This window comes from Onychomys torridus, chromosome 18 (assembly GCF_903995425.1).
Source record: "Onychomys torridus chromosome 18, mOncTor1.1, whole genome shotgun sequence".
NCBI lineage: Eukaryota > Metazoa > Chordata > Mammalia > Rodentia > Cricetidae > Onychomys > Onychomys torridus.
In genome coordinates, this window is record NC_050460.1 from 19,717,195 (window position 1) to 19,734,857 (window position 17,663).

A 17,663-nucleotide genomic window follows, 5' to 3' on the forward strand; every position below is an offset into this window, starting at 1 on the left:
CTGCTGCCATGACAAGAAAGATGTAAGGTACTGGTAAGCCATGAGCCATATGGCAAAGTATAGATTTATAGAAATGGGCTAAATATAAGAGTAAGAGCTAGACAATGGCAGGCCTGAGCTAATGGCCAAACAGCATTTTATTTATACAGAGTGATATCCACAGTACAACACAGGTGTACTTATGGCAATAACTATTTCAACAACCTAGCAATGGATACTCTCCTGCTGGGGGAAGTCTTTCTGTATACTGTGAATTTATGTTGTTCCCATTGGTTAGTAAATAAACTGCTTTGGCCTATGGTAAGGCAGCTTAGAGGCAGGCAGGAAAGGGGAGACAGGAAAGGGAAAGGCGGGGTCTGGACAGAGATGACATCCCACCGTGCAGAGAACAGCATGTAATGGCACACAGGCAAAGCCATGGAACATGAGGCAAAATATAGATTAATAGAAATGGGTTCATTTAAAATGCAAGAGCTAGCTAGCAAGAGACATGCTATAGGCCATACAATCTGTAAGAAATATAAGCCTCTGTGTGTTTAACTGGGTCCAAGAGGCTGCTGGACCGGGCGGGACACAGGAAAACTTCCAGTTACACTCTCCTTCTTTTACATGTAGCATAGTATGAAATAACTTACTCAGGGGCAGCCAGTGAAGGAGAATCTAGTTTCAACCCAGGGCCTGTCTGAGCCCACAGCTTTAACCTTTTAACTCTTTCTCCTAAACTGACAGGAGAATAAAATCTCAAATCTCAACCATCTTCCAAAGGCAGTTAAAAAATATCCAGATGGGGTCATTCTGCTGTAAAAGATGACAGGACCCCTCCATATGATAGAGGATCAAGGAGGGCCACACAGGGACAGCTCTGAAATCTGGTGTAGCATCTCAAAGACTTCCATGAGAAGAAGAGATGGAGGGAAAATCACCAGAGAAGATTTAGAGAGTGAGGAGAAAGGAAAGAACACGGAGACAAAGAGGTCACGGAGAACTTAGAAAGACAAGACAAGGCAGCAAGAAAGGGTAGATGCTGAGGACAAGGTAAGAAGACCTTAACCCTGGTCAGCAGCTAATTGAGCTTCTGAGGCTAACACCAGCGAGGGGCAGGAAGCCTCAGCGTTTACACCATGGTAAGAGAAGAGGAGAAATATCAGTTTGCAAATGAGGCAGAAGAGAGACTCCATAACCAAATGAGCAAAATCACCTGTGGAGGATTTTGATGATCTCAAACTCCCATGAGCATGAAACCACAGAGAAGATTAGTTGTGAAGCTGTCACACAGAGAAAAAGAAATATCTTTCTAATAAGACAGAGCTGCTGTGGCCTGTCCTGGAGGAGAGATGGGTACATCAGCACCGAGGGAAACCGAAGGCTTCAAGTGATGCGCCTGAATACTGTGGTTTCAATATCAGGGAGAGATTTCCCCTATAATAGTTAAACAAAATTTTGCAGCAGCCACATGCTCATTCCAGGTGAATTTCTGGAACTTCTGAGTAGTACTGTGACACACGATATTCAGTGCTGTGATGCATGAAGTTCAGTACTATGATTCATGATGTTAAGTACTTCAACCCACCATCTTCATTACTGTGATCCATGATGTTCAGTACTTTGGCCCTCAGTACTGTGATCCATGATGTTCAGTACAATGCCCCACTATCTATGAGTACTGTGACTTATAATGTTCACACTGTTACCCATGATGCTCAGTACTGTGACCCTCATATTCTCTTGTCTCAGTTGCTTTGCCCCACCGTGGCATATATTTATACCCTACCTTTAAAGATCCATAGCTCTTAAGGGTCTTGGTCTGAGATATCGCCAGTGCCCCGGTTCTGAGATTGAGAAGCTGTGTGGTTAACAGGTGAGGGATTGTGGAAGAGGCAGTTTCTGGATCTTGAATGAGAATTTTTCCTGTCTGCCACTTTGGACATTTTTCAAACTTGTTCCTCTGTGTATTCTAGGAAAGTGCTCACTTGCGCTGGGCTTGTCTGCTTCTGGCCTGCATACTGAGCTGTGTAATTGAGGGAACTCAAGCATAGGCAGTTCATGGTTGTGTGAATAAGCAGACTACTCAATATGTGACCTGATTGTTTTCCAAAATTGCACGGTCCCTGGTTTCACTTGTCATTTTGGAGCAGGAGTGGGAGGGCGAGGCTGTGACAGTGAATGCTTTTCAATGAGTATAATTAATCCATTTCATGAAAACAGATTTTCTAAATTATGCTGTGAATTGCAAACAGTTTTAACCCTTTACACTCCAAGTCAGAGGAGCATCATTTTGGAAGGTGGATGTTTCCCCAGAGATCAAGCTAATTCATCTACGTCTCATTATATTATTGACAGAACAGTTCTTTTTGACTGATAGTCAGGGCATGAATGTTAGGAAATAGAAATGATTCCTCCCCTAATACTGCCATTCTGCTAACCCATCCACAAAATGTCCCATACTCATCTCTCTGCAGTATGTTCCAAAAGAAAAAAAAAGAAAAATGCTATCTGTCAGCTTCCTGCAATAGAAGGAGCAGCAGGAATCTTTCAAGTCCTTGCCACCCACTCAAGCAGCATCAATGATCCAGTGTAAGGTGGTAAAAACCAGGGCACACGGAAGCCAGCAAGCATGGGGATGTGTGAAAATAACTGTTTGTATCCAGTGGTGTCCCCAAAAGGTCCCCACCAACAAAAGCCACACCTTGGGAACAGCTGTGCCCCCAACCTTCTTGTCTGGCCTCTGGAAACCTCTCCATATACCCCCAAATCAGGACTAAAGTTGGCTTCCAAAGGCCACTGAGGCAGCCTCCATCTATCAGCCCTCTGCACTACCATTTACTGTAATTAAGTGATAACATTCACTCCCTTTAAAAGCATTGAGAGAATGTCAAGGCTTCCTGTGCAGAGAAAATGCAATTTTTAAGGGACACTGCTGAGACTCAAGATAACCAGGCTGGTGTTGGCGGCTCTTACACAACCAAGTAACACAGAGGCTAAGAGCATGTGGGAAATTAAAATAGCCGTGGACTGCAATAGGCAATGGAAAAGCACAGGTTTTATTTTATAGAAAGATTGATTCTTTCCTTCCAACTCCAATGTCTGATACTGTGTTTCCTCTCATTTCAGTATGGACTAATGATAAATCTGCAGATGACAGCTGTGGTTCAACTGAACCCCTTCAGTACACAGAACATACCCAGGGCTGTTACAGGGCTGAAAGAACCTAATGGCTGCAGTTTAAAAGTGTTTACTTCCACTGCACATGGGATTTCCAGAAGAGAGAATGTTGATGATCTTGGGAGCAAAGACATGGTTAGTGACAGTGAGTGGCTTTTACTAATTCTGTAGGGTGGGATTCCTGGTTTTAAAAATGAATTTGAAATATTGTATTTCAAAAGAAAATAACATGATAAAGTGTTATGAATTTGGAGGTGGAGGCTCATAGGCCCCACCCCAAATTTAGTGTCAGTGGACAGTTGATGGATGCTAGGGGAGAGAGAGAGAGAGAGAGAGAGAGAGAGAGAGAGAGAGAGAGAGAGAGAGAGAGAGAGAGTTTTATTTAAGGGTATAACTTCTGGTAGGTTCATGTGGCAGTGGATGATCCAATACCCCATAAGTATAGGGCTAGTACAAATTGTACTTGTGTTATTAAAAAAGAGGGATACACTTATTTGGGAGGTGGTTGGGGATAGGAAGGAGTTAGGAGCAGGAGTCAGGGGTTGAATATGATCAAAATGCACACATTCTCAAAGAACTAATAAATATATTAAAATGTCTCATGAATCCACAATCTAATATTATAATTGAATATTAATCATCTACCATATTTGCTAAGCTCTTTGTCCCATTTAACAAAATTAGTAGACACATCAGAAGTTGCTCCACATCTTATTTTCATCAGATTTCCTTCCATGTTTCAGACTCCCCAAGACAATACTGAAAACTTGTTGCTTCTCTGCTCACATATTGCCTATTGGTCCTTTCTCCTGCTAAGCTGCACTGTAGTTGTAGGCAAAGCTTATGTCATAGGCAGAGCTGAGTTCATGTTTGCTGGACTTGGAATTTTGCTAACACAGAGCTGGTATTTTTTTGATGACCCCACAAAGCTGGATAGCAGTGAAACTAAGTACCCAGTTGGCATCTTTTTGGAGCTATGGCGCCAAATGTGAACTATAAAATTATTTCAGAAACAAGTCCTCTTTTCTGAACATAAAAGGTTCTAATAAATCTGATTGCATGTTGCTTTCCTAATTGCTTAATATTTGCCCAACACAAAGGAAACATGAAAAATTCATGCACTGGCCCAACTAATTACAAGTTTAGTCCCAATAGACCAAGAATTTCAAACATCTGCCTCACTGTTGATAAAAAGAACATAGATGGGTCCAAATAGTCAATATGAGCCAAGATGGAGATGTAGTCCGTGGCAGATGAAGATGATACCTCTTCTGCCATTGTTTAGCCGTAACCACAAAGGCTTAACAGTGAGAAAAGGACTAATAATGTCCCACTACCGATGCTCATAGGGAGAAGGGGGGAGGTAGGAAAGCAGATGTGAGTGCCGGTGTTTGGAATCTCAACCTGACACCCAGCCACCTCACACACATGCCTACTTATTCTGTGGTCACAGGGTGACGCTGGAATTTCAGTAATGTTGACAACAGCTGTTTTGTCTGGAACCATGACTCCAATAAGGGACAAGTGGTAGTAAAAATAATTAATGGGTCAGGTCTCCATTGTCTGTATTTTTAAATCTACGGCTGTCATCTGATTTTTCAGTAAGTAATGAAATTACTATCCCAACGACTCAAATAAATGGTTAGGTTTATTTTCTCAGAAGATATTGTCATTAAAGTGCATGGCCTTGGTCAGTTGATAGACAGAAGAGGCCAGGTTCACTGCTGAAATGAACACTGAGAAAAGCCTTGATGAATTCAAGGCTTGCAAATGAACTGGATTCCCATTAAAACATCATGTGCCTCAAAATGCACACAGTCCTGCACAGGGTCTTTTTAATAAAAAATAATGTTGCAGTCAAATATTTTGTCATTTGCTTTACTCAATAGTCCAAGTGTGTTTTAGGGTGCTACCTTGTTTTAGGGAGTTGGTCATTATATTGGATATGATGACATTTTCCTTTTGCACCCTGAGTGCACTGTGACAGGTGGAGAGGGACATGCAGGGAAGGACAGTGTGGTCAAGAGGTTACAAACGCAGCAGTTTTATGGTTCTGTGATGTTTTGAGGGTGGTCACTGCCTTGCTGTGACTGTTCATCTGAGGCAACATGGAGCCCATTAGAAAGAAAACAGCAGGGTTAGGAGCAGAGAAAAAAAAAGACTGATTTATTTGTGACAGGATTCCCATCTTCGATAAAAAAATTGAATCCAATGTTGACCTCAAGGTTGAAATTAAAGGGGCTACAATCAAAGTTTCATTATTTTTCTCTTGGCAAACAAGTCTATTGTCTGTCTACTCAAAGGCTAAAGCTGACAGGCTGAAATTTAAGTCATCTTCATAATAATATTTGGATCAGAAAAATGATTATTTTGTCACATTAAAACAGAAAAAAAGCAAAAAACAACATCCAGAAAACTAACTTATGCAGAAAAAAAACACACATGTGAGATTTAACGAAAGGGAGCAATGACCACCCAACTCTTTCCATTTCCGTTTGTACCACCCCGACTCCCACTCTTAGAATAAGGCCTTAAAGTGATGAAGGTTCCCACCCCTAATCCTTCTCTCAAACTAAATTTTCAGTTTCATTCTATTACTGAACACATCCATCTTTCTGGTTGGAACATGCTTGTTCATTTTCCTTGTGTGGCCAGTCCCTTCTAGAATCATGTCATTGACCAGAGATACCTCCTTGGGCCAGCCTGGCCAGAAGAACACCTCTTTTATTTCTTATCACATTAATCACTTTATTTCCATAGAGCTCCTCAAGTAATGTGTAATACTGAAATTGTCTTGTCTCATTTAATTGTTTATTAACCACTGCTATAGACTCCCCTCCCCACGAGAGAGTGTAATCATTAAGCAGCTACCTCTGTGCTTTGCTGCTTTGCTTTTTAAAGCACTGTATATACACTGTTGATAGTAGTGATTAAAAGATGACTGTGTTAGACCACCCTCATCTGCAGAGAGTAAATGTACACCCCTCAGCCAATGCCAGGCGACCACTAAGACCAGTGAAGTTATAGCCTAACACCTTGCCACAGTTAAACTAAATGCTCATGATGCATACATGATTTGGAAGTTGGTGGTATAAGCAGAACAAGCAGTGTTTGTTTCATTTTTATGATTTGACAAATAGTAGACTTTTTACTATAGATCCTAGAAACCTCAGCATATGATTCCTTTAAACTGAGGACTTCTGCCCTTCTCACTTAAAGACAGCACGTTACTGCTTCTCTTTGGCATTTCGACAACAGCTCCACTACCACTGAAGCTAAGTAAAGTAACTGTCACTTGAATACGGCTATGGTGGTCAGTCTCACAACACAATGACTCCTGAGTAGGTGCTACATAGACATTGGACACAGCGGGCAAGGGAGGTGATGTGTAACCCGAGGAAAGCGGGATGAAATGGCATGAGATTTCACCCAAAATGGGGGTATAATGGAAAAGTTATGAATTATTTATTTCTAGAATACATTTACATTTTTGGACATGTTTGAACACAGTTAACTGAAATCCCAGAAAATGAAACCCCAGATAAGGGAGTACTATTGAAAATGGATTAGATTTTGCACCCCAAATTTACTTTCTTAATGGCATAACCTGATGTTTAATTAATCACCCCCTTTAGGGTACTGTGTTGATTCTTGCTGTAAAGGTAAAAGCAATTATTTTACAGTGACATTAAAATCAAAGCATAAATAAGATGGCCATAAATATTTAAAACCACATTGTTGGCCTAAAAAATAGGCATTTCTTTGGAGTGAGCTCTACATCAGCATTTTACCATACATGGGCATTCCAGAGAACCTAGGGTTAGGGCTGAATTTTCAACATCATGAAGTATCAAACTGATGTTAAAAGCTACTGTTGATAGGGTGATAAACATATTTAAAGTACAAGCGAATAGAAAGCGCCACAAATCATGAAAATAAAATTCCAAAATTATATTTATTCACAATAAAACCCAAAACATATATATATATATATATAAAAAGAGAAGTCTGTATCTGTCTTCACTTCTCCAAGAAGTCTTTGCCTAGAAAATTTCCAGTGGAAACAGTAGAGGGCGCTGCTGACCTATGTTACAGATTTCTGGAATTTTTGTTTTTCATACCTAACTGCTCTGCTCTCAAATGTGACATATTTGAGTCCACTGCAGGACTCTCATGCCGCAATAATGAAACAATGCACAGAAACAATGGCAGAAACAAAATAAAGACGGTTTAGAGCTATTCCTGTGATAGAAAGAATAATAACACATCTCAGAGTTGACGCGGCTGTTAGTCAACGCTCCTTACAGGGTTGATAAATGAGAAGGGAAGTTAACGTCAGGGGGGCGGGCTGTTACATGCTTCACTTAATGGATCATTAACTTCTCCGGCTTTCTCTCCTACTCTAACTTACTTCCACAGCTTTCCAGTCTTCTCTAAGGGAACTGAAAATGAAAATACTTACAGATAAACTCCGGCATCCTGAATGTCCAGGCTTCCCACGTTCTGTGCTAGTAACACAAGATTCCTATTTTCTATTGCATAGCCTACTGAGCTCACCAGAAAGCTGTCTTAGAAAGATGTTTTTATTATAGTGTGAGGGACATGTGGTTGAGAGTTGGGGAAGGTCACAAGTAATAAAATACAACGTCTCAGATGTGGGTAAACCAGCTCCATAAGCCATAAAGACACCGTGAAGCTGCGGGAGGAAAAGTACCATTATATCCCTTGTCTCAGCTGTAGTCGTGACTTGGAAATCATTTCTCTGTCTCTTCAAGAGTGGATTTACATATGTAGAGTAAGTATTCCACATGTAGAGTGATCGTTTAAGCAATTCAAGGATAGATAGTCAATTTTTGGTAACTGGATCTTAGGAAACTAGAAAAGAGACAAACCACATGGTTCCATTATAGTTTTAGACAAGCTCTTCTATGTATAATGCAAATGGATGGTGCTCAGAGCAACAGTCATAGGTTTATTTACATACAGCAGAAAGTTCCGGTACACACATGGCAGCTGCTCCTCCTAGCCACCATGGGTAGTGGGTGAGTCAATCACCACGATTTCTTATTTACAGAGAAATTAGTGTCAGGTACACTGGCCAGGAAGGGTTGCATGAGGACACCGGGATGGCACCCCCACATCCCATGCTACCTTAGTTTCCTGTGAGGTGCATGCCATGACTTGTCATAGAAAAGTCAAACAATGCTTGTGTGTGTAAGGCTGATTCATACCAAATCATAAGTGCTCAAGCACAATAAAGGTGGGGGGCTTTGGGGCTCACATCCCGAGTCTGAATTCTGGCCCACCCTCACACACTCTTGTGTTTCTGGGAAACTTACTGGATGTTTGTGAGCACCGCTTATCCTTTTGCAAAATGAGGAAGATTTCGACTTCTTGGGGTAGATGGGAGGATTCCATAAGACACTGGAAATGTCATCTAACACAGAGCTGGTGTTGTAATCAGACTTCCTGGTTTTACTGAAACTCTTTTGTTTTCTGTTGGACTTACAACTTTTACGAGGGACTTTAGTGTTCATAGTAGACTGTGCCTCTCTGAAAAATTGTTCCCAGTTATCATCTTAGTGAGTCTGAAGGTATTATTCATTTAAGATACCTCTACATAATGCTTTCCTTCTGCTATTGTTTAATGAGCCCTCCAAATTTTATGTATTGGAAATTTAATCATGGGATTCATATTTAACAGTATTTGGAGGTGGGTGGGATTTTTGAGGGTGTAATTAGTATCAGATGGGAGCATGAGTGTGAGGTCCTCATGATACAATTAATGGCTTTATAAGAGGAAAAAAGGAGTCATGGTGCCTCCACCATGCCATTGTTCAAGAATGCCCTTACCAGATGGCTGTACCATGTTCTTGGATTTTGCAGGCTCGACATCTATGGCATGGTAAAAACAAACAAACAAACACTAAACTACATCCAACCTCTCCACCCAGCCAGATACCACACATCCATTTCCAGTAACTAGTCTGATTAAGTGTAGTCAAGGAAACTTCTCTTTGCAACAGATGGAGAACATTACAGAAATGCAGAGCTATGGAATCCTGTCCCATCTACAATCCAACTCCTGTAACTAAGGCTCAGGGATCATCGCTGAAGAGGGCCTTGAAAGACTGTACAGGCCAGAGAAACAGGGAGTTTGTTGTGAGACTGTTTCTCTGCAGAATGTCAGAAACTACACCCATAAATTCTCACTGATATGACTTCTGAAATAGGAGCTGAACAAGGACAACAACAATAAACATGTCAAATTGGACAGGAAAGACCACAAGAAATTGGACAGGAAAGACCACAATACCTCCATTCTACACAAAGAACTACAGGCTCCCAAGGACTGCTGACAAAAAATAGCTTTTTCTTTTTTAATCTATATATTCATTTTTATTTTTTATATGTTTTTTTTTATTAAAAATTTCTTTCCTTTAACATACCAAACCAAGTTCGCCCTCTCTCCTCTTTTCCCACTCCCCCATACCTCTATACCAGCCCCATCCCTTCCTCAGAGGATAAGGCCTCCCTTGGGTAGTCAACACATGTTGGGGATGGACCTAGACCCCTCCCCTGCATCAAGGCTGAGTAAGGCACTGCACTATAGGGAATTATATTAAAAAAAAATAGCCTTTTCCAGGGAAGATAACACTAATTGGCTATCCAATTCCAAATGATCATTGCTGGAAATATACATAGGAATAATGCTCTATAGACTGAGCAAGTTATATTTAGGAATCTCTATGTATATACATGTACATGTGTATGCAACAGCAATAAGTGGAAAGAAAGGCCAGGAATTTGAAAGAGGGCAGGGAGGGGTTATACAAGCCCTTGAAGGAAGGAAAGGGAAGGGGAAAATACGTTATAATCTTAAAAATAAAAGGATGTTAGCAAAAGTCATTTAGGAAATTTGGAAGCATTTACTTCTGTATAGATAAGTCGCTATTTGACAGGAAACTATGGGGAATCATTTTAAGAAATATATTCAACATAAGTGAGCCCTGGCAACCAATTGCAGATTGCATGTATGAACTACAAATAAGTCTTCCCTGAAAAGACAACTTTTCCCTGATGATAAAATTGAAATGCGATGAGCGAATTTGTAGTACTGATACAGTGACTCATAACTTAGTAACATTCTTCAATAAATTCATTAAATGTCCTGGTTAGTGATTATTGTCAACTAGACACAACCTAGAGTCACCTGGGGATGGGGAACTTCAACTGAAGAATTGCTTCCCTTAGATTGGCCATGATCATATCCATGAGAGGTTGTCGTGATTGATGATTGCTATGGAAGGATCCAAGCCCATGGGGGTGGGGGGGTGGGGGGGTGGTACCATCCTTAGGCAGGTGGGTCTGGGCTGTATAAGAAAGCTGTCTGAGCAAGCCAGGGTGTGAGTCAGTAAGTAGCATGCCTCTATTGTTTCTGCTTGAGTTCCTGCCCTGACTTCCTCGACTGTGGCCTGGATGTGTAAGCCACATAAATTCTTCCTTCCCAAGTGGCCTTTAGTCAGAGTGGTTTATCACAGTAACAGAAAAGTGAATAAGGATAGTCAAAAATCTCCTTCTGGAATTCTGTCTTTTCCCTAGGAGATTTAATCCTCTTAAAGCATGTGTCATTATGACTTTGTGGCTATAGTCCTTTCTAGGTATGTGTGCATGTAGATGCCCGCCTACACACATACATATACACACAGCTCATCAGCTAACACTAAAGTTAGAGAAAATTATTCTTTGTAAATGATGTGTCTTTTGCTATAAAAATTTCTTAGGGAGGTGAGAGAATCCCAATTTGGCCTCAGAACAAAGAAGCCTGGGGTAAAGGAGGGTCTAAATCAGTTTAATTATTTTGCGTTGCCTCAGGCCATCAGAGACTTTCCCCAATTTCTTTCATCTTCACTGACACTCCCCTAAATAACACCACTGCTTTGATTCAGCAAATTCCTCTAAAACCCCAAAGGGAAGAATGTTCTCTTGAGGACATTGAGTCAAGTACTCTATTACTGAAGCCTTGCCTAACGCCTCCTCAAGACTCCCATTCCTTAGTTCCTTTCGAATATTCTGATTGACTGAAGTTTTTTAAAAAAACAAAACACTCAAACATGATGTTATAAATATTTCAGCTATTCATTCATTTGAGAGATATATTGCTTAATTACTATTTGATAAGAGGTAAAGTTGAAGTTTTCTTTGTTCCCTTTCTGTAGTTGAACTTGTCTTAAGGCATTCTCACACTTGCTTTAGGAACGTCTCAGTCTGGGCTACTGGGGCGAGTCACACAACATCTCAAATCTCAACTGGAAGAACTTTAGCCCTTTCCACCCTTTCTCTTAGCTGCCTTATTCCCTGTGAAAAGGATGAATGCACTCGTTACTGGTGGAAAAGTCACGAGCCACGGCCATGACTACCACAGTTACAGAGAGCTTTATGAAGGAGGGAGGGGATAGGAGAGAGGAAAGCCAGGCCTGGAGAGACAGAGATAGGGGGGGCAGAGCAGGGAACAGAGAGAGCAGAGAGAGTAGAGAGAGTGCATGGTTCTACATCTGGCTTTTTAAGGCGCAAGACCCCAAGGAGTGAGGGCAGGATTCTAACACCCTGTCCTGAAGTAAGGTGCCTGAAGCGCAGGATACAGTGCTAGAAAAGATGAGAAACTGTTTAAGAATCGACTAGATTGCTCTTAGTCACCTCTTACTCTATATGGAAATAAAACCCAAATAGGCAGGCAGGCAGGCAGGCAGGCAGGCAGAGGTAACAAATGTCCTGCAGGGACTTCAGGAGCAATAAATAGCTTCAGTGAGTCTCCCTTGCCTTCAGCAATCTACTCTCAATATGTTGCTAGAGTGACCATCAGTGAAATCTGGCCTTGGTCCTCTCCAGTGTAGGCCTTTGTTTACTTTCAGAGCTTTCCACGAGGTTTGCCAGGACCCTGCAAAGGTTTGACTTTATCTCTGTTGGCCCCTGGCTGTGCCTCAGCTGTCTGTGGCAGGGAGCCCACCTCTACCCACCAGAGGTTTTACATTCTGGGGGTTGGCTCACATTGTCTTTCTTCCTCAGGGGGCACCCAGCTGGCTCCTTCTCCTCTTCTATTTGTTTGACTTTTCAAGCCTCAATCTTTAGTTTTTGCTGTAAATACCTCCAGGAAACCAACACTGTTATCTCCATTGAATTCTCTTCCTCACCTGAACTTGAACCTCATAAAAAGCAAGGATGACCAGGTGGTGGTGGCACACACCTTTAATCCCAGCACTCAGGAGGCAGAGCCAGGCAGATCTCTGTGAGTTCCAGGCCAGCCTGGTCTACAGAGTGAGATCCAGGACAGGCACCAAAACTACACAGAGAGAAACCCTGTCTAAAAAAAAAAAAAAAAAAAAAAAAAAAAAAAAGGAAGGATGGTGTTTTAGGTGTCTTATCTTATTCAGTTTTTTCAAGTCCAGCTCCAACTAAGCCCTCAGTAGGACCCTAAATAAATGTTTGTGAAACACTTGAACAACATGAATTAAGTGCAACTAGGTTTTGTTGATGAGCTATTTATTGACAACTTTAGTTATTATGACCTTGAAAAGATTCATTCTGAAGAACTCTTTTCATTTCTAATCATTTGGAAAACAGTAGCTCTCTTTTGGGAGGATTTTACATTTAGAAAAAGTAAGTGTTCAGTGACAGAAAGCGTGGGGAATTAATTACTCTACCTTTTCAATGCTGTCCTCAACTACACTGTGTGTAGGGTAGATACAGGTCATCAGTTTATCCTATGATGGCAACAACCTCAAAGTGATAAAGGCTGACTGTACCGTAAGATGAAGTTTGGATGCTGTTTGTATGAAGTGAAAGGTTTCAGTCATTTAGGGGAATCAGTTTCCTTAGATCACAATTACCAAGCAGAAATGAACCAATGACTTAGTCCAACGTTTTGTTCTTAAGTAAATGCTGACCTATGTATAAAACCCATTTATAGTCTATATAACTGTTTTCTTTTCTTCTTAGTCTAACAAATTGGCTATTTTACTATATTAAAAAGTTCATAAACCATTTTTATTTCAAATACAAGATTTAACAAGCGCTCTGAATCAGAACCATAGCTGAGTTGAAATGCTAATACTTAAAACACCTCCCCCTAACACCATAGTAATAAACTAAACCTGTGGAGCAGAGAACTGTAAATCCTTTCACGTGGTCACGTATTTCTTAATCTTCCCAACTCTGCAGTAAACATGTCTATCAGCAGTTGAGAACCCACTCCAGAGTCCAGCATGTTCATCTCCTTCCCAGGCATTCAGCCCACTTAGTGCACATGCCTTCATCATCTAAATTCCTTCTCAGAGACACTTGTCTTGAAGCCTTGTCAAATGTTTAGAAATGACAGAAATGCTTCCCCTTGCATTTATACCTTCACTTTCTTCTTCAAAACGCAAAGTAGTTACTGAAATTTTTATAAAGCATTCTCTGTTTTGCCAAAAAAGTACAATAAAAACCAACATACTACCCAATTCAATTCTCTCTCTCTCTCTCTCTCTCTCTCTCTCTCTCTCTCTCTCTCTTGCTTTTCTGATAGCCTAACCCCTTGAATGGATAAAGGGAAAGAAAATCAATGAGGTGGCAGCAGGTATGTTTATTTTGCTTCATGAACATAGCCTATTTACTCACTGGTGGTCCTGGAGGTCCTGGGTTTCCTGGGGGTCCTGTTTTCCCTCGTCTTCCCTTGAAATGAAAAGAAAATAGAGAAAGTCTTGTGATTTAATTTCATTTTAACATAACCATATTAGGCAGCAATATGGAAGACAGTAAAATTGTTTTTAAAGACAATTTAAAAAACAATTGCTAGTCCACACGGCTCTTGAACAATACTGAACTCTAAAGTAGTGAGTAGGGGGATTGGTTGGGGAAAATGAGTTCAGAGGGAGGTGAGGAGAAAGCATAATGACGGGAAACATGATTAAAATACATTACATACATCTATGAACAAAACCCACCCTTCCATCAATACGTCTAAATTCACACCCACAGAACAGAAAAAAAATGATAAATTACAAAAGCCATAGTGATGCTTTCATATGCTGCCTATTTAAGCGATGGAAGCTTTGGCTTACTTTGGGGGATTGTAAGATTGGAATGAATATGTAATTGTATATCCTGTGTATTCAGTACAGATTGTACATACATACATCTTCTAGTCTCTAAGTACATATTTTCTGAAAAATCAATATATTTGATTTTTAGTAAGTGCAAGTCCATTGCCTTTGAGAAGGAAGTGAGAATAAAGACTTTACTCAGATGTAGAAGCAGTGTAATTTACTCATTTGCAAGAGTACTAGAAATGAAATCAAAGACCTCTAAGCAGGTGATCCATTCCTTCTGCAAGCATGCACTGGGTTGAATTAAATTCAAACTGGCGGGTTCAAGTTTGTTTACAGTCCCCTTTCTTCAAAAGAGAAATGAGTATCTGCTTGGACTGGAAGTAGGGAAAAGGAGGCCGTTGATCACTTTTTATCACAGAGTTTATGTTACAATAAACCAAGTGTCAGATACTATGACACAACATTGATGTGCTACTCTAAGGAACAAAAAGCTTTCTTGGTTCTGATGGTGAGGGCAAACATCCAGACTCTCTCGTTTCTCCACTGATTTACATGACGTGTTACATTAGCCTTGTCAGAGCCCCGCTGAGCCCACTGAGTGCAGGGAGGGCCAATTCGCTCATACATCCTCCTAAGAGTGGACAAGCAAGTAAGATATTTGCAAGGGTTGTAAACATAAAGGAACATATTTGTGAGCGTAACTTGAGCCAACACATATTTTTAGCTTAAGGCCTGAGTGTCTAGTAACTGCCAGAAGCATATTTGAGTTTAAGTGTGTGTTTTACAGCAACCTCCAGCCCCCTTATTCTAGCTTTATTACGCATAGCCCAGCATAGGGAATAGGCAAGGCAAGACCTTGGATTTTCAGGTCTGGGCCTCATTGCCCTGCAGAGGGCACTCTGGTACAAGGTGGATAGAACTGTGAGGGGAGCTTCAGAGTATGAGAGAGATATTGGGGCCAGAATTTCTGTGGAAGTAATAGTTCACGTTCACGTTCAGACATTGTCTTTCTTCCCTCTCAGAAGCTCTGGGGTTCTCTCTCTTATTCCCCTCTGTAAGGCCCCATCAGCACCAACATGAGTGGCACCACCTCCTGTACTTCCACAAAGTATCTGTGCAGTTGAGGAAGAGTCTACCTCAGAGCTAAGAGATTTTCTTCTGTCTCTGTCTGTCTGTCTGTCTCTCCTTTTTATTGCAAATTTTATTGTTTGGAGGACAATACAAGGATCACCTTATTGCTAATAATTTAGCCAGCACAACAGGCACAAACCTCTATGGCTCATAGTAAGACTAAAATCAGATATCTCCATTTTAGGAAAGTGTCAGGATTTTCCTCACAAGGCTTTGCAGCCTTGACTAGGGACACATAGGTGTTGGGAGTGGGGGCTGTAGATGGGAGTGTTGGGGAGAAGTTTGCCATGCTAGTGGGGGAATGTTTATTACATGTCTGCCTCCATGCTTGTCTCCCCTTGTTTCTGTCCTTTTATCTCAGGGCTTGTTATAGACCCCCTGCAAAGGAAGGCAGAAGGTGGGAGCTTGGGTATTTGTAAGGAGGGAAATCCTGCAGATATCACAGACAACTGCAGACCTAGGAAAGACCGCCCTCCTCGTTAGGGTGGCTGCTGTCAGGGGTTGTTTGTTCAGAGGCAACTTTGAGAAATCTCTTTTCACAAACCTCCCAACACAGAGATCTAGCGTTCCTGCCTTATTATGATCACGCTAATCTAATACATTCCTGAAAACCGAGGTGGAAGCATAAAATCATCGTAGATTTACTCCCACTGGTCCTCTGGAAACCTCAGAGAGGTTTTCTGTTTGGCAACAGTAGAAAGAGTTTGAATTACAATTTAGATTTTTGCCTAATGATCTAAGCCCAGTGTTTGCTCAAACCGGGAACACCAGTTAACATGGATGGTCTCCGCCCTATGCTGGAGTTTCCAAAGTGGAGGGTCTCGGCATCTCCAGTAAGTTCTGTAGAGCCACACAAGTCTCATAAATGCAGCCTAAACAAAGTAATGCAATTGGTCGACTGATGGTACAAAACTGAAAATGATCCTTATCAAATACAGAAGCAGCTAGGCTGTGTTAACTGTGCCTTTTCTCATAGAAACATTTTGTGTGTGTGTGAAAGTTTCATTTCTATACAATGGTGTTTATATGTGGCCACAAGTTTGCTGAAGATTCCAAAAGAGATTACTTAAAAACAAGACAAAACAAAACAAAACAAAACAACAACGACAAAATAAAACAAAACAGGCAATAACAAGTGTTGGCAAGCATGCGGGGAAATGAACATTCATAGATTGCTGGCAGGTCTGCCAGAAGGGGCCATCACTGTATAAAATATTATGGAGCTCCTTAAAAAGCTGAAAATAGAACTGCACGCGATCTTCTGGGAATAGACCCCAACATATCCTTCTTGGAAATGAAAGTGTCCCCGGGACTCACAGGCTGGAAGCACTGACTCTTCACTTGAGCCCACAGATGTCCCCAGGTAACTCAAAACAGGACCAGACTTGATATCTCTGCCTCTACACTTGACCTGTTGCCTTTGCTAATTCTCATTTGTCTTCCTGTCCAACTATTCATGCAGACAAGTTCATCATTTAAGGAGTGTCTGAATCTCCTAATGCACACACTCCAAATTGTCCTCTCACTTTGAGGTTAAAGGCACTAAAGAGTATGATATTTCCTTGACTCAGAGGAATATCATGTCTAAGGGACCGTTGACCACTCGATTTTACAATATCCCGCATTAGACCACAGAAGCAGCACCAAAAGTCTCTAGTCCTTGTCCTAAGCCTGGGGGAAGAACCTGTAGTCACAGTCCCAGCCACTCTGCTACATATTCTTTTTCAGCTATCTCTCCTTTGCAGCTTACATCAAGTTCCAGGAACAATGAGCCTTGCAGGCAGACAATCATCTCCCCCGTGCCAGGAAACCCAGCTCAGCCAAAACTGAGATGACAATCAGTCAATCCATGGTTTGCAAGGCTGCTTGATTGTGCATGCCCCTTGGTCTCAGCTTTTTTTCTTCTGTTGTCAGGACCATGAAGACAGTGTGAGGAAGTCACCAGACTTGCTTTCTTCCCAGTGTGACCACACTGAAAAATGATTTCCTGTTTCTACCATCACTTATTTCTTTGGTTAGAACTTCATGGTGCCAGGTAACTGACCTTGGTCTCCTGGGTCCCCCAGAGTCAGGCCTCTGTCCTAGGACTCTGGTAACACAAAGTTCATTGCAATAATATTCTCAACAGCTATGAGATGGCACCAATCATTTCCCTCCATGGAGAGATGGCTAAACCAAATGTGGTGCACACATTTAGGAGGTTAAAAAAGTTCTGTAGATCTGTTTTGCAATAATGTGAATATAGTATATACTTAAAAATGGGAAGGATGGTAGATTTTATGT

The 17,663-nt window shown here is 41.2% G+C and overlaps 1 protein-coding gene across 1 annotated transcript in view; it reads right to left on the reverse strand.

Moving 5' to 3' along the window:
• The window catches only part of Col19a1 (collagen type XIX alpha 1 chain), a 331,952-nt gene that overhangs the window by 105,936 nt on the left and 208,353 nt on the right, over positions 1-17,663 (reverse strand). The window contains exon 15 of the mRNA XM_036167742.1: positions 13,819-13,872. Within this exon, the coding sequence (XP_036023635.1) occupies positions 13,819-13,872 (54 nt within the window). The remainder of the gene's footprint in view (positions 1-13,818; positions 13,873-17,663) is intronic.